This window comes from Mustela nivalis (genome assembly GCF_964662115.1).
Source record: "Mustela nivalis genome assembly, chromosome: 11".
Lineage (NCBI taxonomy): Eukaryota > Metazoa > Chordata > Mammalia > Carnivora > Mustelidae > Mustela > Mustela nivalis.
The window spans coordinates 75,697,194-75,722,341 of record NC_139030.1 but is presented as its reverse complement, the minus strand read 5'-3'; the positions used below and the strand labels follow the sequence as shown (position 1 = coordinate 75,722,341).

Sequence of the window (25,148 nt, the reverse complement as noted above, 5' to 3'; positions counted from 1 at the left end):
TGTGTTTCCAGTTTGTACTTGTTCTCCAAAGAACAAAATGAATTTTAGGTATGCTGGAGTGATTTCATTTGCATCCTCTCGTTCTCTAAGTTAGACCCACTTCTGGTGAGTAGATGTACCTGGTATCAGACATTTAACAAACAGCTCTAGTTCCGAGATCCTATTACTTTGTGTGATACCCAACAACCGTCCTCCCTACCCCTTCCGTCACAAGTTTCTAGATCAAAGCAATATCGTGACTACCTTTAACTGAGCCAGACTGCAGTGACAATCTTAGCTTACCTCCAGATGCGATCATTCTGTGCACTTATTTTTAGTCTTCTGTTCCTCTCATTGTTGTTCTGTGTTACGCCTTGTGTTTTTAAGGCTTTGAAGAGGTTAATGCTTTTTTGTCTTATTTCATTCTTAGCACAGCTTTCATACAGTTAGGAACTAAACAAATTCTTACAATGACATTGTTTATTTTTAAGACTGAAACTTACTGATTTACTTAATTTTATTTCATTTGAATACCTTAACATTTAGCCAGACTGCTGGATTGTTTTTGCTTTCAGCTATACAGAATAATTTTTTTCATGGAGTAGTTTTGTCCAAATAAAGAAAATTGTACATCTTTATAGATACCTCTTATTTTAAAGAGGTGATTTGATACATGACATAAAGTTCTTCTTTTATAATTCTTGGTAATTCTTGGTACATTTATATCATCTTCATCACCTAATTCATTGTTATATTAATTAGATGAAAACTGACATTCCTTCTATACATAACTGACTTGCTCTTCAGTTTTGTCACCCTCATGTTCTGTGAGGAGAAGTGTATCTAATAGAATGATTGAGGAAACCTGAGTGTTTGAACTGCGGAGCCTCATTGGGCTCTGGAACATGGCAGGATTAATCCCATTTCTCATTCCATGTTTCATGAAAAACTTGGAGTTCTCTGCCCTTGGATTTCGGAAGTAGGTATTGCTGGAACATTTTCTGACAGTTTTTACTGATTTCATGGCCCGGTAATTGCAGCTGATGTATCGGCCAAACGCGTTCCGAAATGTCTTATTGAAGAGGGTATAGACCAAAGGATTCACCCCTGAAGAAACATAGCCTATCCACACAAATACCTCTAGGAGCATTTTGAGAGTAGTCTGGTTGCAGGAATCACATAAAACTAAAGTTATATTTGTAATAAAAAAGGGGCACCACATAAGCAAAAAGAGAAAAAAAACAATCCCTAGAACCTTAGAGGCTCTCTGTTCATTGGAAATGTTCTGCACAGACTTTTTTCCAACTGTAGACATTCTTCGCCTTCGTATCTTACCACTTGAGTTGGGCAGAGTTTTGCCTTTGTGGGAACTGTCCAGCATTGCCACCTTTTCAGGTGATGAGCAAGGTGTTTCTTTGGAACTTCGGAAGACTGTAGACACAGCCAACCATGTTAGGCGTTGAGGTTGCTTGTTTTTGACCAAGTAAGCTTTCTTCTGTAAAGCTTGGATAGTGAGAAAGTAGGTGACAATCATGATTGCCAGAGGTGTGAAGAAGGCAGCCAGTGAGCCAAAGAGCATGAAGTTGCCAAAGCGATCCTTTGTCAGCACACAGGTGATGTTGCTTGGGTTACCTGCATCAATTTCTATCCCTCTGATGGGTACTGGAATGGCAATGCCTAAGGAAGAGGGAACAAGATAAATTGAGTTAATTTTATGACCTTTGACTCTTAGATTAGGTCCTTTTAGAGTTTATCTTAGTGACTTTATGTGGTTAATGGTTAGTCAATTTTCATTCCTAGTACACACAGTGCAGAATCTGTCAAAGCATTTAATTAAAGGAAGATTTAACAAATAGACCCAAGTAAGCAAACCCGGTATTTTTAAACAGAGATTGATTAGTGATTTCAAGTTTATAATTTAAGCTTCCCTAAAGCTGTAGTATGTCTACAAAATAGAAGAGAATGTCATTTATTCTCCATTTCTCATAATCTGTTTGTGTTTATTGATCTATCCCCAGGTTAAGAAAAAGTAGTTCAGAAGAGAATTTGCTTTATCTTTATATCCAATGTAGTTGATTTAAAGAGACTTCAGAATACATTTATGCAGTATCTTAATTCTAGATAGATGACTGTTGTCTTTGAGGCTACACAGTTTGATTTAATAGACATTTTCATTATTTGTAATTTATGAATGTCTTAATCTTTTCCTCTGACGACTTAGGGAAAACTAAGTGGAGTTCATTGTTTTTGTTTTTTTAATGCTACTTAAATATTTGAGATCATATGAATCATGAAATTTACTTTCCTTTTTTTTATTTTTAATTACTTATAAAGTGTTATTTGCTTCAGGGGTACAAGTCCGTAAATCATCAGTCTTACACAATTCACAACACTCACCAAAGCACATACCCTCCCCAGTGTCCGTAACCCAGCCATCCTATCTCCCCCCTACCGCCTAGCAACCCTCAGTTTGTTTCCTGAGATTGAGTCTCATATGGGGGGAGAAAAAAGTCTCATATGGTTTGTCTCCCTCCCCAGTCCCATCTTGTTTCATTTTTTTCCCTCCCTTCCCCCCATGACCCCCCACCCTGCCTCTCTATTTCCTCATATCCAAGAGATCATATGGTAATTGTCTTTCACTGATTGACTTATTTTGCTTAACATCATAGCCTCTAGTTCCATCCACGTCATTGCAAATGGCAAGATTTTTGGGTTTTTGATGGCTACATAGTATTCCATTGTGTATATATATACCACATCTTCTTTATCCATTCATCTGTTGATGGACATCTAGACTCTTTCCATAGTTTGGCTATTGTGGACATTGTTGCTGTAAACATTGGGGGGCATGTACCCCTTCCGATCAATACATTTGTATCTTTAGGATAAATACCCAGTAGTGCAATTGCTGGGTCATAGGGTAGCTCGATTTTCAGCTTTTTCAGGAACCTCCACACTGTTTTCCAGAGTGGCTGCACCAGCTTGCATTCCCAACAGCATAGGTGTTTTTCCACATCCTTGTCAACATCTGTCATTTCCTGAATTGTAAATTTTAGCCATTCTGACTGCTGTAAGGGGGTATCTCACTGTGTTTTTGATTTGTATTTCCCTGATGCTGAATGATGTTGGGCACATTTTCGTGTGTCCATTGGCCACTTGGATGTCCAACAGAAAGGGAGAAGATATTTGCAAATGACATATCAGATAAAGGTGTAGTATTTAAAAGCCTTATCAAATTCAACTTATCAAATTCATAGATAGAACTTATCAAATTCAACACCCAAAGAACAAATAAGCCAATCAAGAAATGGGCAGAAGACATGAACAGACATTTCTGCAGAAGACATTCCAAATGAAATTTATTTTCAGGTTGAGAGTTCCTCTAACAGATATGAAAGAAATATATCTCATGCTAATTTTCTAATGTTTTAAATACCATGGAGTGGGTATTTAAATATGATATTGCCACATGAAGTAGCTTATTAGACAAGTACACAAGTGTTATCCTGAATCCTTTCCCTTTGAAACAGCAGATTCTTAAAAAGAAGTTTGAATTAACTGTATCTTTAGAAATCTCTAGAATCCTTGTGTTTTGTTTTGTTTTTTATGAATTTGAAAGTACTTCATCATGTACACAGCCTTTTTATGGTAACTGAAGAGCCATTGATGAAAATATTTTCTTCAAATACTTTCTAACAGGGAGACTACTGCTTTTTCTACTTTTCCTCAACTCTCCCACCAGAAAGTGGATTCTTTATACTTACTCTTCTACACTAGAAGTCAGCACATTGCAGCTTGAGGACTGAATCTGGCCTGCATCCTGTTTTTGTAAATAAAATTTTATTGGAACACCGTCATCCCTATTTGTTAACAAATCGCCTGTGATAGCTTTTACTCTCCTGCTGCAGAGTTGAGTAGTTGTGACAGAAACTGTTAGAGCCCGCAAGCCCAAAATATTTACTTTCTTGCCGTTTACAGGAAAAGTTGGCTGACCCCTGCTGTACCCTGGTAATTCTAAGTGATTTTTCCACTTTTCTCCCCAAAACCGTTCCCTTTTGAAGTCTGTTGATAATCTGCTTACAATACTCTGTTCTCCATGCAGGTCATCTACCAACCTCCAGGACCTCTGCCCATCTTCCTCAGTAGATTCAGCACCTTGCTAAAGCCTTCCTCTCCACCACTCCATTGCTGTTACCTTCCATGGCTTGACCTTATTGATGACCCTTCTGACATCTTCATTTTGTGTCTGTTGAACTCCATTCTGATATCTTTTACTATTTTAAAAATTTTATTTCCAGTGTGGTTAACATACAGTATTATATTAGTTTCTGGTGTATCAACCCTCATTATTATTATTTGCACTCCTGAAGGCATCCACAAACCCTCTTAAAGCAGTCTTATATCTAAAACCAAGAACTTTGTGTGAAGTTTCCCTTTCTTGCCCTGCTACTGTGGGACTTCGTTTTATAGTTATGTTGACCTCTAGTCCATTCATCCTTCTCTATTTTCACATTCTGTTAACCTCCTTCAAGGCTCACATTACCTTTTCAACCAAATCGGTGGCCAATAACATAAGTCTTCGCTGGTACTTTTTATACCCTTATCCCCTTACTCTTTCATACCTTACTTTTTGCCAGGTCTTACTGAGGATAACTAAGTCCAGAAGAAAGCGAGCTCTTTTCAGCATTTTGCAGAATTTAAAAACCGAACTAACCCAATCATCTGCTTTTTCTTCTACAAAGTTACTAAATTGTCATTGGTCCTACAAACAAAGGGTGATGAAATGAACACAGCATTGATTGTGGCATTGGTGCTGAAAAGCTGTTAACAGTCTTTAAGCCAACTATCTAAAACCTCTACATTTTGGGGCACCTAGGTGGCTCAAATCGGTAAGCATCTGCCTTTCAGCCCAGGTCATGATCCTAGGTGCTGGGGTTGAGCCCCATATCAGGGCAGGGAGCCTCTTTCTCCCTTTCCCTCTGTTCCTCCACTCCTGCTTGTTAACGCTCTCTCTCTCTCTCAAATAAATAAATAAAATCTTTTTAAAAAATAAAACCTCTAGGTTTCTTTTCTCATCTATAAAAGGAAAAAGTGAATTTATAAGATCCCTTCCAAAACTGTAAATCTGGAGTCTTCTTTTTATTCTTTTCTACCTGCCTACTTAATACTTTGTATTAGTCTAATTTGTTTATTATCTGCCTTCCTTGAATATAGAGGCTCTTTTTAATTTATCTTTGTATTCTTGATATCTAGTATGTCACAGGTATGCAACAGAGATTTGATCTGCTTATGGATTCATGCGAACCAGCTTTAATTGGGTATCACTTCTAACAGTAGGCTATTTATTGGCTTGATCATATTTCATGGTTTCAAATGTTTTAATTTTTCTTAAGGATCATTTCTCTTGTTTTCTCCCTGCCTTTGCCCTGTTTCCTCCACCTTAACCCAACACACACATACCTCACACTGTCTCCCCCATCTCTCCCTTACTGCAGTGAGTTTACCAAAAAGATTGGGACTTCTGGCATGAGCTACTGTTTCCCTCCTTTCCACTTTAAATTTTGGTGACTGTTACCCATTATCTCCCATGCCCTTTCTCTGGCTTCTTTTGGGGGGCCTTTTCTGCTCTGTCAATCAGCATCTGTCCCCAAAACTAGCCTATCTCTCTGCTTACAAACCTGTCGTTCTGAATAGACTTTTCCTTGGCCCTGATATCTTCACAAGCCAGAGTAATAACACTCTCGCTTTCTTCTGGACTTTTACCTCCAAACTTTTCAAAAGAGGTTTGGCCCTGCTATTGTTTCAGGAACATAAAGGTCACTTTCATTATCTTGGTTTTTTTGCCCAGTGTTCTTACTTTGATTAGAGAAAGACCATGTCTTTTTTATGGTTTTCCTTTAGCATTCCAGATCTCTCTTGATTTTTTTGCTCTTTGATTTTTTTTTTTCTAGGAAGAAGTGAATCTGCTAGTCAGACTATTGATGATCATCATAGTAATTGTTGTGAATCTTTTCTGATACTAACTTATAAGAGGTCTGAATTATTTCTGCTGTACTTTATGCTAGGATACTCTATCATAGAAGCTATCTTTGAGCATTAAAGATGGGCACAAGGGCATAAGGCAGTTTAGAAGAAATACTATTTTCTTATGTAAATCATTTCTGAATATCGCTAGCATCTCTCTTAAAACCTCCGATTAATCATATATCCAGAACACTGATGTAGATACTTACTGCCTTTATTCTATACTCATACATACTGGCTTCCAAGATGAATTTATGGTCTTTAGTATGTGCATACAAAGTGTTTGGTTTTTTTTTTCTTGTTTCTCTTTTCCTCTTTATCTTCTTAAGTGTGATTGAAGATGCATTTTATTTTTTTGTTACTTTAATACTAATTTCGAGATTCTGCATGCTCCCTAGACCTTAATGATCTATTGACAAAAACAAAACCTGTTTTCAGACTTAGTCTTCCTGCATGTCAAAATCAAAGCAGGAAGATATCTCAGTAACCTTTGTAAAGATGATTCTTTCTGAGGTCGTGAACTTTTTGCTTTTTCACACATGTTGTTGATAGTGTGATTTTATATGATGACATGGCATAAAGAGCTTGTGTTGGTGTATCAGTATATCAGTAGTCTGCCTTGACCTCTTATGCTAAGTTTCACAGCCTACCTGGCCTGGTATATTTCTAACCCAAAAGAAACCAAAAGCTGTTTATTTATACCACCCCACACCCTGACATTCCCCACATACCTATTGAAATTAGCCATACCACTGTAATCTTGATAAGTGCTGTGGCTCGTGAGTTATATTGATTGGCCTGGATTGGCTTTTTGATGGCTATATAACGATCCACGGAAATGGCACAGAGATGCATGATGGATGCAGTAGAAAAAAGAACATCAAGAAATAACCAGGCAGGGCATAGAACAAGTGGGAGGGGCCACATAGCCTCTGAAAAAAAAACAAAACAAAAGCATATTCTCTTGAATGGCAATCTTCAATTTACAGTTTCTTTTTAAAGTGATATATATTTTTAAACATTTTGTTACTTTTTGAAATTTTATGAGTTAACTTCCACAAGATGTATAACTTTAGATAATGGATTCAGTAATAATAAATACATTTCTGTAAATGGTCCCTTTTAAATACAGTTTTTGTTTTGTATAGTAATCACAACACCCTTTTTCAAAATCAGCAGTTTAGCATTTTTAGCATTCATTTGACCGTAGTTGCTCTTTTGTCTGTTCTTTTTGTGATCTTTTAAAAATTTCCACAGTGTTTCAACTGCAACTTAACCTTGCTAGTCAAATAAAATTAATTTTTAAGCTGCTTTTGTATAAAAAGAATATTTTACCATATACAGGAAGCAATACAATGTGGCAAAAAAGAGTATTAGAATGGGAATCTCAGTAAAGCCTAGGATTTGACTCGTTTCTAGCAATAACTAGCAGCGTGATCTTTGTTTATAGCAAATTCTCATTTGGTGAAATAATTAAGTGAAATGATAGGAGTTTTCTTTTTGACAGAAGTAGTTCTTAAATAAAGTTTGCAAAAGGAATGACTTCAGATTATTCTGAAGAAAAATGGATTGTTATCCTTCCATATTTCATCATTCACTACAGGCACTGGGGAGTTATGGTTTAAAAAGAAAGTGTCAGGATAAACATAGTACTTAATTTATGTAACAAAGTCTTATTAAAAAAATTTATTCTATGCCACATACAGTCTTAAGCATTTGAGAAATAATAACTTGGAAAAAATTCAGTTTTGGATATGGTACTGAATATCCTATGTAGTTTTCCAATAAATTTACTTAGGCAAGTATCTATAACACATATGGGTTGATACGTTATATTTTGTACATACACCCAGTATATATATATTTGCGATTCCAAAACACCTAGAATTTACTTTAGGGTTTCCCCTAAAATATTTCATTTAGAACCACATTTCTAACACACACACACATTTTAGACCTTGCAATAAAAGCAAATTACTTCTGTGCAGAACAAATGTCGTATATATATGAGAGTATCTAAATCCTTTTTATAGTTTAATTGTTGTATGTCCACTAAAAAATATAAACTACTTTTCCTAGTTTTTGCATGATTATCTGACCTTGACAGATAATTGGGATAATTGAAGGAAGACCGAGATACCATTTTAGGATTTCAGAGCACCAAGAAACTCTTCAGTTGTAAACTGTTTAAATTTAAGAACCTTGGGGGTAGAGAGATGTTAACATCCCACACCAAAAATAAATAAGTGAAAGACTATCATTTAGGGAAAGAGTTTTGAGATAGATTGGAGTATTTTTTTTCAAAAGCGTACAAATTAATGTTTTAAAAGCAGTGTTTTAGAAGACTCTGGGGAACATTATATTATCTTGGGTCTTAAAAGATGCACCAACATTTATTCACTGTTGTAGGATAGGTGCTCAGAATGCATCATAGGAAGAAATTTATAGGAGACCTCTCAAAATAAATCAAGTGTGGCAGAGAAATCTGTCTTTAGAGAGAAACTTAATCAGTTAGATTTTTCTCCCTCTTAGTCGTAGTATTCAGATTTTCTGTTAATAAGTAGAAAAGGACTTTGGACACTGAAAGGCTGCAACGGACCTCAGTTTAACTAAACTAACAGTTCAGGTAGAGTGAAAATAATCTATGATTGAAAGAGTTGTGCAGTGGAAACTACTTGAAATGATGTTACATTCTAAACTGTCCTGACGTTCTACATTTAGAACTGAGTAGAAAATAGAAAAATACTCAAATATAGAACTATAACAAGAGATACTGATCATAGTTTTAAACTTGCCTATTTAGCTTTTCTAATTATGGGTTATGTTTTTAAATTAAGATCTGGGAAATTCTAGTCATAAACCTAGTAGCCATGAGCAGGAAGCCATGTAAAAAGTACAAGTCTTTGGAAAATAGACAATTTGACTCTAATTGTGGACTAAAAGAGAAAGCTCTTTAGTGCTCCAATGAAGCCTTGTTAGGCTCAGTTTCCAACAGAATGAAGTTATTTTATTTTATTTATTTATTTTTTTAAAGATTTCATTTGTTTATTTGACAGAGAGAAATCACAAGTAGATGGAGAGGCAGGCAGAGAGAGAGAGAGGGAAGCAGGCTCTCTGCTGAGCAGAGAGCCCGATGCGGGACTCGATCCCAGGACTCTGAGATCATGACCTGAGCTGAAGGCAGCGGCTTAACCCACTGAGCCACCCAGGCGCCCTGAAGTTATTTTATAATCCAAATTTTCAGGGGTGTCTGGGTGGCTCAGTCGGTTAAGGGACTGCTTCTCAGGTCATGAGCTTGAAGCCTCTTTTGGGCTCCCTGCTCAGCAGGGAGCCTGCTTCTCCCTCTCCCCACCCCTTCACACACACACCCCAATTCATGCTCTATCTCGCTATTTCCTCTCTCTCAAATAAATAAAATCTTGGGGCGCCTGGGTGGCTCAGTGGGTTAAAGCCTCTGTCTTTGGCTCAGGGTCCTGGGGTCAAGCCCCACATTGGACTCTGCTCGGCAGGGAGCCTGATTCCTCCTCTCTCCCTGTCTGCCTCTCTGCCTACTTGTGATCTCTGTCAAATAAATAAATAAAATCTTAAAAAAATAAAATAAACTCTAATTTTGGTGCATGAAGCAGATATTTAATGCAGTTTGCTAGAATTTTATTATTTTAGTCAGTACTGATTACTAATAGTAGAAATACTGAAGCATGATAGGTAATTTTCTTTAGGGAGACTGATACAGGTTTAGGATTAAGAGAGATGGATCTTTATTATTAATCTTTATAATTGAAAGTTTCATGAAGGTACTAGTCAATAGGCTTTTTATGAAATGAACATAAAAGTAATATGACAGCATTAAATTAGTAGAAATCTTTTATATAAAGAAAAATCTTTTATATAAAGAAAAAATCTTGTCTGCCTAAAACAGATTTGGGTAATCTAAGAATTTATACAAATTAAAAACAGTTCTAGACATTCTTGGGTTATAAAGGGATTTTCCCTAGTCCAGATACTTTAATTTCTAAAATTATCTTTTCATTTAGTATTAATTTGATAGGCTCAGGGTCCGAAAAGTTTCTTACTTTGGTGTGGGGTAGATTAACTACTCCAAAACTTTGTTATTTTTACTAGGGTTTTAATTTGTTTTAAGGACTTATAATTTCATTTATTTGTTATAATGTATTATGTCCAGCTTACTTCCATAAGAACTTACTATACTATTTCAAATGGGCCAGTTATAGATTTATACAGAAAGAAAAACATATATAAGAGTCAATATAAGGGAAATAAGTTATCAGGTACTTGAACTAAATTAATTACTGCTATTCTGGGGCTCTGAACTTGTCTTTTTCATAAAAGCTAAGGCAAAAGAAGGAAAACTTTTAAATTGTATAGTATTTGTTGTTTCACAATATGTGCACAAACTTTCTTTAAAAAACCTACCTCTTCCCTCACCTGCTCCCAAATTAGTCTTAAAGAGGAATTTAATTTCAGTAAAGTTTGAATAATGGCACTTCTGTGGATGTCTGAAATAATTACAGGTCAGTAATTATAGGAGCATAACAATCTTGCTGAGTTGTGGATTATATGTAGTTCATTATTTATCTAAAAATATTAATAGCACAAAGTTTGTTGCTTAAAATGAAGACTTGCATGCTTCAAATACCACCATACATAAGGGGTGGTAGAATTGCCGTTCAATTACATCAGTTTCTGTTTGTCTCCATACAAGGGGCAACAACTTCATAGACATGGGCCCAGGTCTCATATCTTCCTCAGAAAAGAGATCTGGTGATCATCTCAAAGATTCGTACAAGTATTATTTAAGACCCAAGTATTCTGTATCATTTAATATGAAATATAACTTTAAAAAACATTGTCTGAAAAAAAATATATTGTCTGCTTTGTCCCCAGAGAAAACTCTATGTCTCACTTGTTAGGTAAAGTTATTTCAGATGTTAATGTTGGCTGTTTGTCAAATATGACCATTACGGTTGCATAATTTCTCATTTCATTTGAGAAAGCAGTGTAAAAGAATGAGTTAAGACTGTGAATTCTGGAGTCCATTCTCTGGGGTTCAAATCATGTCTCTGCCATTTATTTATTATTCTTCTGTCCTCTCTTGGAAAATGGTGATAATGATGATGATACCAATTTTATAGGATTGCTTTGAAGATTAAATGCAGTAATACATGTAAAGTGTTTAGAACAATGTCTGGCATAAGAAAGCACTCTATAAATGTTAGTTCCTATTACTATTACTGTTTGACAGAAACTAGCCTACCCATTAAAACACTCCTACTAAGAAGTAAATGTTAAGTCATATCATCACCGTAAAACCAATATGTTTGTCCTCCTGTCTGCTGTAGCAAGAGTGCATGTAGCCAACTGAACTTAAAGCTTTTATTTTTTTAAAGGTATGAGAATGTGTTTAACTTTAAATTTTCATGAAAGTATGCCTTTTACTCTCTATATTTATATGTGTGTGTGTGTATATATATAAATAGCAAACATAAATAACCTATATACATTGCATGCTTGGCTATTTATTTATTTATTTAGCTTTCTTTTTAATGGCTGTAGAAACCTGAGTGTTTTTAACCAGAAACTCCACATTTCTTGGTGAGATGCACTCATTTGATCTGAAACCCGCTTACTCTTTCGGCAGGCTTTTAGTTTGGAAAGCTGAGTTATATGATTAATTCAGAAAAATAATTAAAATTAACCTATAAATCTGAGACATAAGATATTTGCCTTCTGAGAATTTTAAATGACTGTATTTTTGAAGCTGTCCCAAGGGGACTGTGCCTATAGAGTTTACCAAGGTAAATAGTTCATGAGTTTATTGGAGTAGGACAAACCCTAAATAGCCTCATAGCCAGAAAGGACATGGGGTTCTCAAAGTACCCATTTTTTTATTCTCAGAAATGCTTACGTTTGTATTATCTTTCAGGAAAGGAGGACATAGATGAGTGCTTCAGTTTTTATTATGAAGCTTCTGTTTTGTTTTTGTTGTCATTTTCCCACTACATATGAATATATAAAATAACTCTGGGATTAGATGTCTAATATGATAGTGTTTTTAGCATTTCAAGTGATTTAATACTTAGAAAATTTCTTTTCTTGGTTTTTTATATTTCCACTTTCCTTTTTTGTTTGTTTTTTGTTTTTTAAGATTTTATTTCTTTATTTAACAGAGAGACCGTGTGAGAGGGAATACAAGCAGGGGGAGTGGGAGTGGGAGTGGGAGAAGCAGTCTTCCCGCCAAGCAGGGAGCCCAAGCCCAACACGGGGAACCTGAGCTAAAGGCAGACTCTGAATGACTGAGCTACCCAGGCACCCTAAATTTCCACTTTCCAAAAAGAAGTGCCTTTAATTGCTTTGGTTCCTCATTTAAGATTGGGTAGAGCAGCATTTCACCACATAAATATCTGATTTTCTTTTTCTTTTACTGCTGTATATCTGTTTCACCTCTCTGGTCAGATTCACATCTAAACTAAATCACGTATTTAAGGTATATAAACTCTTCTCATATTCTGCTGATACTTGCCAGTTACTGGTGCCTATAATGTGCTGGGCCTTAGTTGACTATTTCAGGATTCAGTGCCTGGGATCTCTTGCTTCAGATCCCTATCTTGCAACCATTTTATTTTCTACAGCCTCTTGCAATTATAGCATAGATACTGTTTCAACTTTAATTGTGAGACATGGATTAAAACTTAAGTTATAAATAAACCAGTAATGACCAATGAATGACCAAACACTGTATTTTCTCCTTTACATTTTTAATCATTTATTTAATGAGAGAAAGTTCAGAGAAGTTCATAAAGTGTGAGCATCCTATCTTTTTTATATTGGCATATGATGTTCTATTTTCCTTTACATCCTATTGAGGTATTTCTAAATGCCTTCTAAGTAGGCATTTTTAAGACTTATGATCGTGGATTTTGGGAATTATACACAAGACAGTCAAAACTAGACCTACAAAGCAAAGGTTAAGTCTAGTGCTTCCAGAGTGGAAGAAGTGGCAGAAAGATTGAGATAGGTATCACAGTTCATTTGAGAGACCATGTTAGGCCAGTCATCACAATCTTGCTAAAATAGAAATTCTGTTAAAAAAAAAAAAAAAAGCAAACAATATTATATAATCAAATATTATGTAAATCATTGGTTGAATAACATACTCCTCAGCATGAGTCAGTTTTTAAAGTTTCACTGCTCTCCTTTCTTCAAAACTTAATTTTATTAGAACATTAACTAATGTAAAGTTTCTTTTGTTACTTCATTTAATTTCCCTGAGATAATTAAAAGCACTCATACTACTCAGCGGTAGTTAATGTTTTATGTTTACAGAATCAGGGACACTTTTGTTTGTACAGACTTCTGAAGTTCAGAAGATGATTCCTACAATGAGAGAAAAATACACAAAATCTATTCCCCTTTAATGTTATCAAAAATTCTTATAACTGCATTAATTTAGGAAGTCTTTGTATTTGTTAACATGTGAAGGGCTATAAAAATCTTAGTGTTTGAAGTCAAGTTCCAATTTATAGAATGTGCAGTTTCCAGTTTATGAATGCATCCTTTTGAAGTTTTTAGGAGTGCAGAGCATGCATTTTCTCATATACTTTCTCTTAGAAATGGAATAATGTTTTTAATAATGAATTTAAAGCAATAATTTTTAAGTAGTGTTTAAGTTCCCAGGTTAGTTTTTAAAAATCTAATCCCCCAGTGTTGGCTTCATTACTAATAGTCGAAGTGTTTGGACCACAGAAGATTTTATTTTATTTTTTAAAAATTAACAAGCATTTGAAAGAATGAAATGTAATTAAAACATATCATAGTTATTTAGGACATAAATAGGAAGACATTCCATATATTTTATGTTAAAATATGTTGGGTTTTCTGCTACCATTTATTGCCAAGAATATCTTGGGCCCCAAAAATTTAAATATAAGCTCAGTCGTCAGCTGCAGATACCTACAGCTGTGGACTGTAGGAATTTTTCTGTGGACTACACGGAATTATCTCTTTTATCTGTTTTTCTCTTTTATCTAATCACTTTAATACTATGAAACTTAGCTTTTTAAGATTCTTTAACTATTTAGCTGATAATTTGAGTATCTACCACAGTAATTTGCAAATAGTGGATGTGTGATATGGACTTTAGAGTTAAAATTCAGCTCTCTGTAACTCATTCAGTCTCATTTAATCAAAATAATATATCAATTAAATATTACGATAGTATAAGATGAGCATTGTAACATTTTCTGTACGACTAGCAAAAACATAAAGAGTGTGATTTTACAGATTAATTAGTATTTGTGTTTGGAGATAAGAGCCTTGAATCAGGCATCGACAGTATTTACCAAATATACATAAATGTTTCTACATTATCCTCATTTATTTCTTTCAAACTTTTTTCAGAATCAAGATCCTTTAGGTTCTCCTTTAGAGTAAAATTTCTTAATTACTTCCCATGGTTACATGTTGTACTAAAATATTCAAAAAATTACAAATGTATAAAAGAAGGGATAGTTGAATATTATTAATGATTAGAGAGTCCATTAAAGCTGTAGAACCTTAGTTATTACTGCTTGCCCTGCTATTGAATTTAAAGCCTCGGTTAGATGTTAATTTAGAATGGAAAGTTTAGCCTGTTACCATCTCATTTGGGAGATCAAACACTTAATTTAGGTATCTTTCTATAATTACTTAAAAATGTAGCATTTAAACCTAAATACAATAGTTTAAATTGGAGGATTTTTTTAATTGGAGTTTTTAGTCTTCTTCTAACACATATTCTAGTTAAATAAACTTTACTTCTATAACCTGAAATATTTTTATCCTCACCATATAAACATAATTTCCAGAAGCCCTATCTGCTACAAGTAATCATTTTTTTAAGCAGTCAATGAGTCTAATATCAATTTATGCAAAACACTGAATAAGTTAAGTATTTTCTTTATACTGATTCTCAGAAGCCCTAATAATTTGTCAGCAGAATTATTTGTATTTACCCAAATTCTGTAACTAGAGATGATACACGTAAGTAAAAACTTTCATTTTAATATTATCTCTTTTCTTATAACAAACTAATATTTTAATATCAAGTTATTATTGTAATAACTCAGGTTTTGGTCACTTGTTTTAATAGTTCATTTTTAATAAATTTTTAATATTTAATTTTATTTTGAATCAGATTTTTCTTATGTGTATCAAGGACATGGATCATTAGAAATCATAAAAGTTAAACAGATGAATCATTTCTTAGGACACTGTGAGCCAGACCATTTCCTTTAGCAATTAAACATAATATTTTCTTAACATGACACATGTGTTAAAGAATTATGTTTAAGGCTAAAATACACAAATGATAAAAAAAAAAAAAAAACAAGAACTTTTAGAACAATTCCAATTTTAAATTGGTGTTTAGTGATTCAAATTGGAATTAAGTGATTCGAAGATTTTATTATTACTCAATAACCCAGCACATAACCAGCTGTCACAAGTGTCCTTGCGGTTGCTTGGTCAAGGGAAAAAAAGTATTGATAATGGGAAAGTTAAAGTTTAGGTCTGTTCTTCACTGTAATTTTTAGTCGATGAATGCAGAATCTGTGAATCTTGCTAAACTTAGATGATTTTTTAAATGATTAAATGGTTATTGGACTTTTATTAGATGGCTGGGGAAAGAGTAGAATAGTTTCTAAGAAATTATTTTTTTGCTCTTTAAAACTCATTATCAACAGTAGAAGATGATGGAAATGAGGGACTGTTTACCTACTGTTATCTTTAAATGGTCCAAGTCCATCTTTAAGGATTGGAGTATCCATTTCTCTGATAGTATATCATAGTTCTGTGGTTTGATGCCAGGAGCAAAGTGAAATACTTACCAAACATTATTGTCAAGAGGGCAATCGGCATCACAAACAATCCAACCAGCAAATCAGCCACTGCCAGGGACATTAGAAAATAATTAGTAGCATACTGCAGCTTTTTCTCCAGTGAAACAGCCAGAATAACAAGGATGTTCCCACCAATGGTGGGTATTATCACCAGGAGTATCAGAAGAGCTGCCCAGCGCGGTTTATTTCCCTGTTGCTCACCAGTCTGTTTCATTTCCTCTGGTATCGATTCTGTCTGTAATTCAGACCAGTTAGCAAAGATTAAGTGATGAAAGGAGCTCTGCAAAATGTGCTCAGGAATTCTGCTCTGTTCTGATATTCTGTAAGAGAAGCCCATTCGCTGTTTTCGTGTGATGTGATCCAATTCCGGACAATGGTCTGCATGGTCGGTAGCTAAGCTGGTCATCTGCTTTTTAAAGGCATTGTACCCAGGCCAAACACTCAAAGCCAAAGTTGACTTCTTCCTTTAAAAAAATTTTTGGGTTCTTGAAAATGAGAGCATACAAGCTTCTGTCCGTTTCTGTAGGTAAGGCCCCAGGGTTTAGTCTTCTGCAGAGGCTCAGATTTCAGAAGGCTTAGTGAAAGAAACTGATAGCTGTGAAAGAAAGACTGTTTATTACTTTCTCTGTCTTCTCTCTCCTCTCTCTCTCTCTCTCTCTCTCTGCTGTAGAACTAGACTCATGTTTGAATTTGAATGCCAATGAGTTCAAAGAGTTCCCTCTAGATTTAAAATACGTAGATTGCATTAGTTTGTTATTTTCAAAAAAACAGAAATAATTCTTGAACTTAGTAGCCCTTCCCATCTCAATAGGTCCCTTGTGCATTTGTGACAATGCAACTTATTTCCACAGTCGTGTTCCTGATATGCCGCAGGTCACGAAACAGGAGATGCATTAATTTTTTCAGTGGATATTAAAAAAAAAAAAAAAGGCTAGATGTTTCCTGACCCTTGAATGTCTTTTTACCTTTACCTTAGAATATGTACAGAAGAAAGAAACATTAAAGCACTACATAGTTCTGAATAGAACTTTTTGGTACACAATGGTTACCCACCTAGAAATTCTTCAAGCCCACCTAAGTCCATATGAATGATTTACCAGCTAGGAATCCTTATTTGTAATTGGGTTTTATCTGGTCAGGTTTATCTTAATACTGATGAAATAGCCATTTTTATGCAACATTTTAAAACTTCTTTAGTTTGAGAGAAGGAAAAAAAATAGGTATTAATAGGATCCAAATAATTGTTTTTAATAAAATCATCTTTCAGAGAAAGCCTATTGCTGCCACAAGTATTTTCCAAATTTATCACTTTATGCCAAATTTGAAACAGCTCTTTTTTTGTTTTAAGTAGTCATTTTTTTCTATAACCTCCCCAGTTTCCTTGGGAAGGAGGATAAGCTAAGAGGAAGGTTAAACCATTAATTCATAAAATCTGTAAATCCAGGGGTGCCTGCATGGGTCAGCCAGTTAAGCGGCTGCCTTTGGTTTAGGTCATGATCCCAGGGTCCCGGGATTGAGCCCTACGTCAGGGTCTCCTGCTCAGCATGCAGCACGCTTCTCCACTTGTACTCTCTGTCTCTTTCCCTCTCAAGTAAATAAAATCTGTAAATCCTATATAAAATATCTCTCCTGTAACATTGGTAAAATTTTCATTTTGGTTTTTAAGCCACTGAATAGAAATGAAAGATACAGTAGCAGTTTTTCTGAAGAAAGGGAAAAAATCTTTAGATTAATTATAATTATTTGTAAAATACGTATTTATTTATTTATCTATTTATTTGTAAAATACTTACCTCTTCTTGTTAATTTCCTGAGCATGTCATCTGATCTGCTCAGTAGATCTGCGTGCTTCTCTGACTGAAGTCCTCTCATTGACTTATTCAGAGCCTCCCACACAGACGCTTAAAAGCAATGAAACAAATGTGTTGTAGAGCTACAGGCATGCCAAGGAAATTATTTCCTCTTTGATACATCCATTTTTAGAAAGCAGCAGCATTCATTGTAATTCATAAAACTACCAGTTAAGTATGTTAAACCAGTTCATGACCCTATTCATATTGTATTCTTAAGAGCTCTCTTTGGTATTTGAGAGACTGAAATAAACTCTGTCATTTTTGCTTAACATAGTTTTGTTTTGGATTAACACTGAGCTGTTTTTCTTTTTTGAGAAAAATTAAGATATAGTCTAGAGATTCTAGAGCTTTCATTCTGTAAAGAGTGTGCCCTGTGAACCTTGTAGGGATTTCCAGAGTTCTAATTTCTAAACAAGATTCTATTCAGCTTTTATGTGTTGGCTGTGGAACACAGTTAATTCTCTCTGGTTGCAGCCTTATATAGAAGAACACAGAAAGATCTGAATTCAACATGTATGCATAGGTTTTAGTAGGAACTTTGATTGCTCGTTTTTAAACAGATGGCCTCTGGATTGGGGGGTTGGTTCATTGGCAGGTTTTTGTATTTTTTCTCAGGTATTTTGGGGAAAGTATACAGTATATAATAAAAATATATTTCTGCCTTATTTCAGAAAATTGGCATAAAAACTTTAACAGCTATGCTTAAGTTTTTTTTTCTAGATGGTAAGAGTAGCTTAGCATTAGAACTTGAGCATTCTAAGTTTCCTTTTTAAAAGATCATCATAGATCACTCATTTTTAAAGTACTTAATTCTAGGTCAGCAATAACAGTTGTGCCCTTTTTCTGTTTCAGATTTTTATTCTTGTGTGAAAGTTATTGCAAAATATTTGGTTCATTTCAGTTCTGTTGAGCACTTCAGATTGTATTCAGTATTTGCTGCTTTTTTTAACTCAAAATTCAGGTATTTTTTCAGTATTTTAGAAAAAATAATTTGCTGTAAATTTTGAATGAAAACAATACTCAAGAGCAATCAAATGGATTTTAATGTGCCAGGCTTCTATTCAGGAATATTGAAATATGCTGAAATATTGCTTTGTTGTGAATCACAATTTAGCAGCTGTACTTATGCAGGCAGATAAGAATCTGTAAAACAAATAATGCCAGATTTAAAGTTGTACCAGTATATTCAATGAATATATGATTTGTTTTTATAGATAAAATTTTTTTAAATATTCATCGACTATTTTATAAAAATGCTGACCATTATTACTATTATAAACTTTGCCAGTACTAACCCTCTTACCCACATTCACTTTTTTTTTTTTTTTAAGATTTTATTTATTTATTTGAGAGAGCGAGCAAGTGAGCACGAGAAGGGGAAAGGGCAAAGGGAGAGGGAGAAGCAGGCTCCCTGCTGAACAAGGAGCCCAATGTGGAGCTCAGTTCCAGGGCCCCAAGATCATGACCTGGGCCAAAGGCAGATGCTTAACCAACAGAGCCACTCAGGTCTCCTCACTTATTTTTTTAAGAATCTTAATTCTAAGTTGTTAAAATTGGTGGTTGGGTTATTATTGGGGTTTTTTTTGTTTGTTTTCTTTTGTTTTTTGTTTTTAATTAGTTTAATGGCTAAGGAACACAGCTAGTTAAAACTACTTATTTGGCAACTTTTCACTCTGGCTGGGATATGGACATTGGGGTGGGAATGCATTTTGGTGAGCACTATGTATTGTGTACGACTGATGAATCACAGAACTGTACCCCTGAAACAAATAATTTATTATATGTTAATAATTTAAAAAAATTTAGAAGCATAGCTGAGAATCAGGAAGCAAAATAATAATAAAGAAATAGATGAAAGAGTAGACCAATCTTTCAGTTGGCAAATAACTGAACTGTGCTCTGAAAGCTCATGTACATTAGATGGAAGGCAGCCTATAAGTCCCCACTCAAAATCTCTTCACACTCATTCACAGAAACATGTCTCTCTCCCCTCTTTAATAAAAGTACCATTTGCACATGGTGGTAAATCTAAATAGTACAAAAGAATGTTTGTGATAAGTCCACTTTGAGATGGTTTTAACAAACACGTTTCCCTGTTTACTCCAGAGTAGACTGACAAATTAACAGGTGGACAAGCACTTTGGTAAAAGCAAATAGAGTCCACAGAAGAAACAGGAAGTAAGAAGTATAGGCATGTAGGTCGACTCCGTGTAGAGGCTTGTAGCTCTCCTGCAACCCAGGCTGTCACAACTTTATGTGGTATAGTAATTGATACCAGAGGGATGACTTCCACATATTAAAGAAAAGATTAAATAATTTTTATTCGGTTCTGTTTTGGATGGTAGGAATACAAGAAATGCATTTTTTAAAAGATTACCATCCAAAATGATAAATATATAAAAGTATGATTCTTAATAGTTGAATTGAATTTCAAGTATCTGGAAACTTTATTTGTGTAAAATATCTCATTTACCAAGAACTCCAGATAAATTCTTACTAAAATTCCTTAAAGTTCAGACTCAGGCTCTAATCTGACCATAACCAGAAAACTTAATTCCTACATTTTATCCAAAATGATGACTTTTGTCCTGATGCCTTTTTAATTTATTGAACATAGTCTGTCTTTGACTTAAAAGGGCAGTCTAATTTATAGGTCTAAGACAAATACCAGCCAAGAACATTTTTTTACCTCTCAGTCATAATTATCAAACACTAGCCATTAAGGAATTTTTGGCAATATAGGGATTGTGTCCAGTACGTATTCATTTATTTGTGAACTATTCATTGAGTTCATTTGCTCGTGGCGATGAACAGGATAAACATTTTCTTCCCTTGTGTAAATTTATCTCATGGATTTGTTAGGTCCCCCATTAATGGGTCCGTGATCAAAGGAGCGATACTGATACAAAGCAAAGGTCAAGCAAAGCTTTATTTCGTGCCAAGCATCGAGAATCAAACCGAATGGTCGGGGCCACCTCTTTACAGAGAGGGCGACCCCTCCCAGCCTCACAGACTAACTTTTATAGAGCAAAGGCCATGTGGTTGAGCCTGGCCACACACAGGTGGCCAATGAGATTGCAACACAGAGAAAACTGCACAGTCATGCTAGGTCACAAACAGGTGGCCAATTGAATTTCAATTTACCCTAGTAGATATTTGAACTAGCCTATCAACTTGATCAGAATTGGCGCCCAAAAGGCGGGGCCTACTCTCCTTGGTAGCTTGGGAGACAGTATGTGCGCCCCGCTGATTGGATGTCTCCACCTGGCCTGACCCGCCCTTGTATTTGGGCTTTGTTACCTTGGACTAGTTTCTGGACTTGCTTTTAAGTAAGTTCCTCTGTGAGGGGCAGGGTCAATCTAAGTTTACTGCATAAACAACAGAATGACTCCCTCTGACTAAGTAGGCCCTTACAGGTGGATACAAGCAAGTATATTGATCATTATAATGCAGACATGGTAGCTAAAACTAGCTCATTTTAACAGGTCCTACAGAGCAACTCAAAAAGTTTTTTTGGCTTTTTTTTTTTTTCCCCATTCCTTTCTTACTCATATCAGCAAAAGAGCTAAAATTCTAAAAATAGTTCTTCCAAATTTAATCTGTTCTTCTTAGACTCTGCTCATTCTCCCCCAACAACTGATTTTTACCTATGTTTTAATGAAAGATTTAGACCAGTCTGAAAGTGCTATTACTTTTTAATCTTTCTGAAGTGTCTTTTTTTTTTTCAATCCATCCTCTCTTTTGGGATTATGTTGACATTACTCTTTTCCACAACTTTCATTTGAGTTATTGATCCCAACTCTTTATTATATTCTTTGCAATTTTGCTGAATATAGTATCTTTTTCACACATAGAATTCATGCCTTGAATATTCAGTTCCTCAGTTCTAATATCTTTCTTGCAGACATGCTCAGGTTTCTAGTTAATGAAAACTAAACATTTCGCTATCCCTTGAGTCTCTTTCCTTCATCATCAAACTTCTTTAAAAAATTGCCTATCTTTTTCTCTTCTCATCACCCACCCAGTCTATAATCCTTATAATCAGATTTTTATCTCCAACGTTCTACTAAAACAACTCTTAAAAATTCCATTTTTAACACCAGTTATAGATTGTGTGCAATATTCAGCTCTGTTGGCTAAGCATTTCTTCTTAAAGCTTTTATCTTTTCCTGCCTTCAGAGACATTCCATCCTGGTTCTTTGTGTTTCTTAAAGAATCTTTTCTAACTCTTTTTCTCCCCTTTTAATATACAGATACCTCCCAGGTTCCTCTCCCCTATTGACTTCATGTCCCTCGTTATTGTCTCCTCCATTCATCCGTAGTTTCCATTAACTTGTTGAAGAAAGCTCCTAAAACTAAAACTCTATTTCCAGCCTAATGGCTATGATTCGTGGTCATGAAAGTAGACCGGCAGAATCCTTAAGGGTTAGGAGACCTTTCTCTGAGCTTTGATTTCTGCATTTTAATTAGGTGACGTAACCTGCTCTGCCTGTTTCATAGCAGCGACTGACCCAGTTGATCTTTTCCCCTTCCATAGAATAGCTTCGCTTGGCTCCCAGTAGATCACACTCTCATGGATGTTCTCCTGCCTCACTGACTGTTCTTTTTAGTCTCCTTGTTCTGTTTCATCTTCTCAGCCTCTTAATCTTCAACCTTCTTGGGGGTTCATTTCTGGATCCCTTCTCTCCCCTGTCTGTACTTGGTGTCTTATATACATTTATGGCTTTAAATACTGTAAGGTTTTGCAGGCGAGGTAAACACAACACCAGGCAAGGTAGGCACAGGGCAAGATTTATTAAAGGCACTCTCTAGTGAAGTTTCAGGGCTCAGGAGAAGGGGAGTCAGGAAAGTTGCCCTGGGAGGAGGTGGGCACCCTCAGGCGAGGTTCCTCGACTCCGGAAAGGGGAGTGGGGGATGTCGCACTGGGAGGGAGTTGGCAGGAGTCTTTTATCCGGCCAAGGTAGGGCATGGGCTCACATCCATATTTGGTGATCGGAAGGTATGGGGTCGAGGGCTCCTGATAGTCCTGCTTCCTGCATAGGTATCGGGTTACCTATGGAGACGTGACCTGGGCGTACACCCTTTTGGCGGGACAGTCTAGGGTTAAGGAAGGGGGGGAGGGGACTGGAATATGGCGGCCCGGGCGGTCGTTTCTGTTGTTCCTCCTGCATTCCCGGAACCGCCAGCCCAAAAAATACCATCTATATACTGAAACTCCCAAACTTCTATCTCTAGCCTAGACTCCAGACTCATGTTTGATCGCCTACTCAATTTTTCCTTAGATGTCTAAAAAAAACATCTCAAACTCAGATTGTCTAAAACTGAACTTATGTTCTCTGTCTCCAGATCTGCTTTATATATTGGTCTATTTATCTCAGATAAAGACAGTTGCATCTTCCCAGTTTCTTTATCTCAAATTCTACGTTTTTTTCCTTCAGGAAATCTTGTTGGTTCTATGCCATATATATATCGGTATATATAAATACATATATATACACACACGCACACGCATACCCCAAACCCATATATACCAAAATTTCCCCGAAGTCACCATCATATCTTGACTGCATTTCTAGGAAGCCTCCTAACCAGTCTTCTTTATTCTGCCTTTGCCCTCTGTTCTCAATAAAGCAGCCAAAATGATCCTTTTTAAACAAGGCAGATCATATTCCTTTGCTCAGAATCCTCCAGTGGCCCTTTATTTCACTCATAATAAAAGGCAAAGTTCCAGTAACCCCTGGCCTGTAAAGTTCCTATAAAGCTTTTATGATCTGGCCATAGTTTCAATTATTCTTCCCCTTCTTCACCACACTCAAACCACTGGCCTCTGCTGTTCCTCAAACTTGCCTGGCATTGTTTTATCATTGGGCTTTTGCATGAGGTATTTTCTCTACCTAATACGTAATATACTCTTCCCCCACCTAGCCACTTGACTTGCTTCCTTACTGCCTTCCTGTCTTTGCTTAAAATACCACATTATCGGGGCACCTGGGTGGCTCAGTGTGTTAAGCCTCTGCCTTTAGCTCAGGTCGTGATCCCAGGGTCCTGGGATTGAGCCCCACATCAGGCTCTCTGCTCAGCAGGGAGCCTGCTTCTCCCTCTCTCTCTGCCTGCCTCTCTGCCTACTTGTGATCTCTGTCAAATAAATAAATAAAATCTTTTTTTTTTTTTTAAATACCACATTATCATTGAAGCCTACGCTGACTACCCTAATTGGTACTGTTAAACCTTCCTCTCCTGTCTCTTCCAATACCCCTTACCTTGATTTCCTTTTTTTGTTCTCTTTATTACTTAACATTTTTTACTTAGTTTGTTATTTATTTTTGATTATATGTCTCCTACTAGAATGTAGGTTTTATCTTCTTTGATCACTTATTTCTGAGTTTATCCTGCTTAGAGTTTGTTGAGTTTCTAGTCTTTTATCAAAATTTGGGAGGTTTTGGCCATTATTTCTTCAGTGTTCTTTCTACCGCTCTCTCCCTCTCATTCCCTCTAGGACTCCCATCTATGCAACGTTAGTATGCTTGATGGTATCCCACTGGTTTTTAAGCCTCTGTTCATTTTGTAAAATTCTTTTCTCTTTCTGCTCTTCAGGTTAGATAATCTCAATTCACCTAACAGAATTCTCAATTTAATTTAATATTGTCACTTTACCTAACTTGATTCTTCTGCCTTCCCAGTTCTGTTGTTGAACCCTCTCTAGTGAATTTTTTATTTCACTTTTACTTTTTAGTTCCAGAATTTGATTTTGTGTATCTAAAAATAATTTCTATTTATTGATTTTTCTTGAATTGATGAGGAATTGTTCTCCTGTTTTATTTAGTTATTTGCCTTTCTTTTTTTTTTTTTTCCTCTTTGAATGTATTTAAGATGGCTTAAGTCCAATACTTAGGCTTACTCGGGGACTCATTCTATTAATTTCTTTTTTGTGTGTGTGAGTAGGCTTTATGTATTTCCTTATTTTTTTTCATGACTCTTAATTTTTTGTTGAAAACTGGATGTTTTGAATATTACAGTGTGGCAACAAAGGAAATCAGATTCCAACCCCCCGCCCCTTCCAGGGGTTTATTATTGCTGCTTCTTGTGGATTGTTTGGTGACTTTTTTAAAAGTAGTTTTATATGAGCACCTGGGTGGCTCAGTGGGTTAAGCGTCTGCCTCCAGCTCTGTGTTACTTTAGTTTGGTGGTCAGCTAGTGGGTTTTTTTGACAGTTTCCTTAAATGCCTGGAGCCAAGAAAAGGAAAAAAAAGAAAGGGAAAAGGAAAAAGATTCTCCCAGTCCTTGCATATTGGCTGTGTAGGGACACTCCTTTAATTTAGCCTAATTACTGTGCCTTAGCCTTTGCTTCCTGCTTGTGCAGGTCTGGGAGTGAAAGTTTCGAGTCTTCTCAGGCCTT

At 35.7% G+C, this 25,148-nt stretch overlaps 2 protein-coding genes across 4 annotated transcripts in view; one reads left to right on the top strand and one right to left on the bottom strand.

The window, feature by feature from the left end:
• Positions 1-25,148, top strand: part of PSMD1 (proteasome 26S subunit, non-ATPase 1) — an 89,243-nt gene that overhangs the window by 37,903 nt on the left and 26,192 nt on the right. The gene's annotated exons all lie outside the window — the stretch shown is intronic.
• On the bottom strand, positions 445-17,837 carry HTR2B (5-hydroxytryptamine receptor 2B). Of its 3 annotated transcripts, none has more exons than XM_082690850.1 (4): positions 17,693-17,837; positions 15,888-15,947; positions 6,735-6,935; positions 445-1,656 (listed from the first exon to the last, which is right to left on the bottom strand). In XM_082690850.1, the coding sequence occupies exons 1-4, from the start codon at positions 17,769-17,771 to the stop codon at positions 761-763; spliced, it is 1,236 nt and encodes a 411-aa protein (XP_082546976.1). In that variant the 5' UTR covers positions 17,772-17,837; the 3' UTR covers positions 445-760. The 3 variants fall into 3 exon arrangements, with proteins under 3 accessions (XP_082546976.1, XP_082546975.1, XP_082546974.1); XM_082690849.1 differs by lacking the exon at positions 17,693-17,837 and adding an exon at positions 16,101-16,428; XM_082690848.1 differs by lacking the exon at positions 17,693-17,837 and having other exon boundaries at positions 15,888-16,428.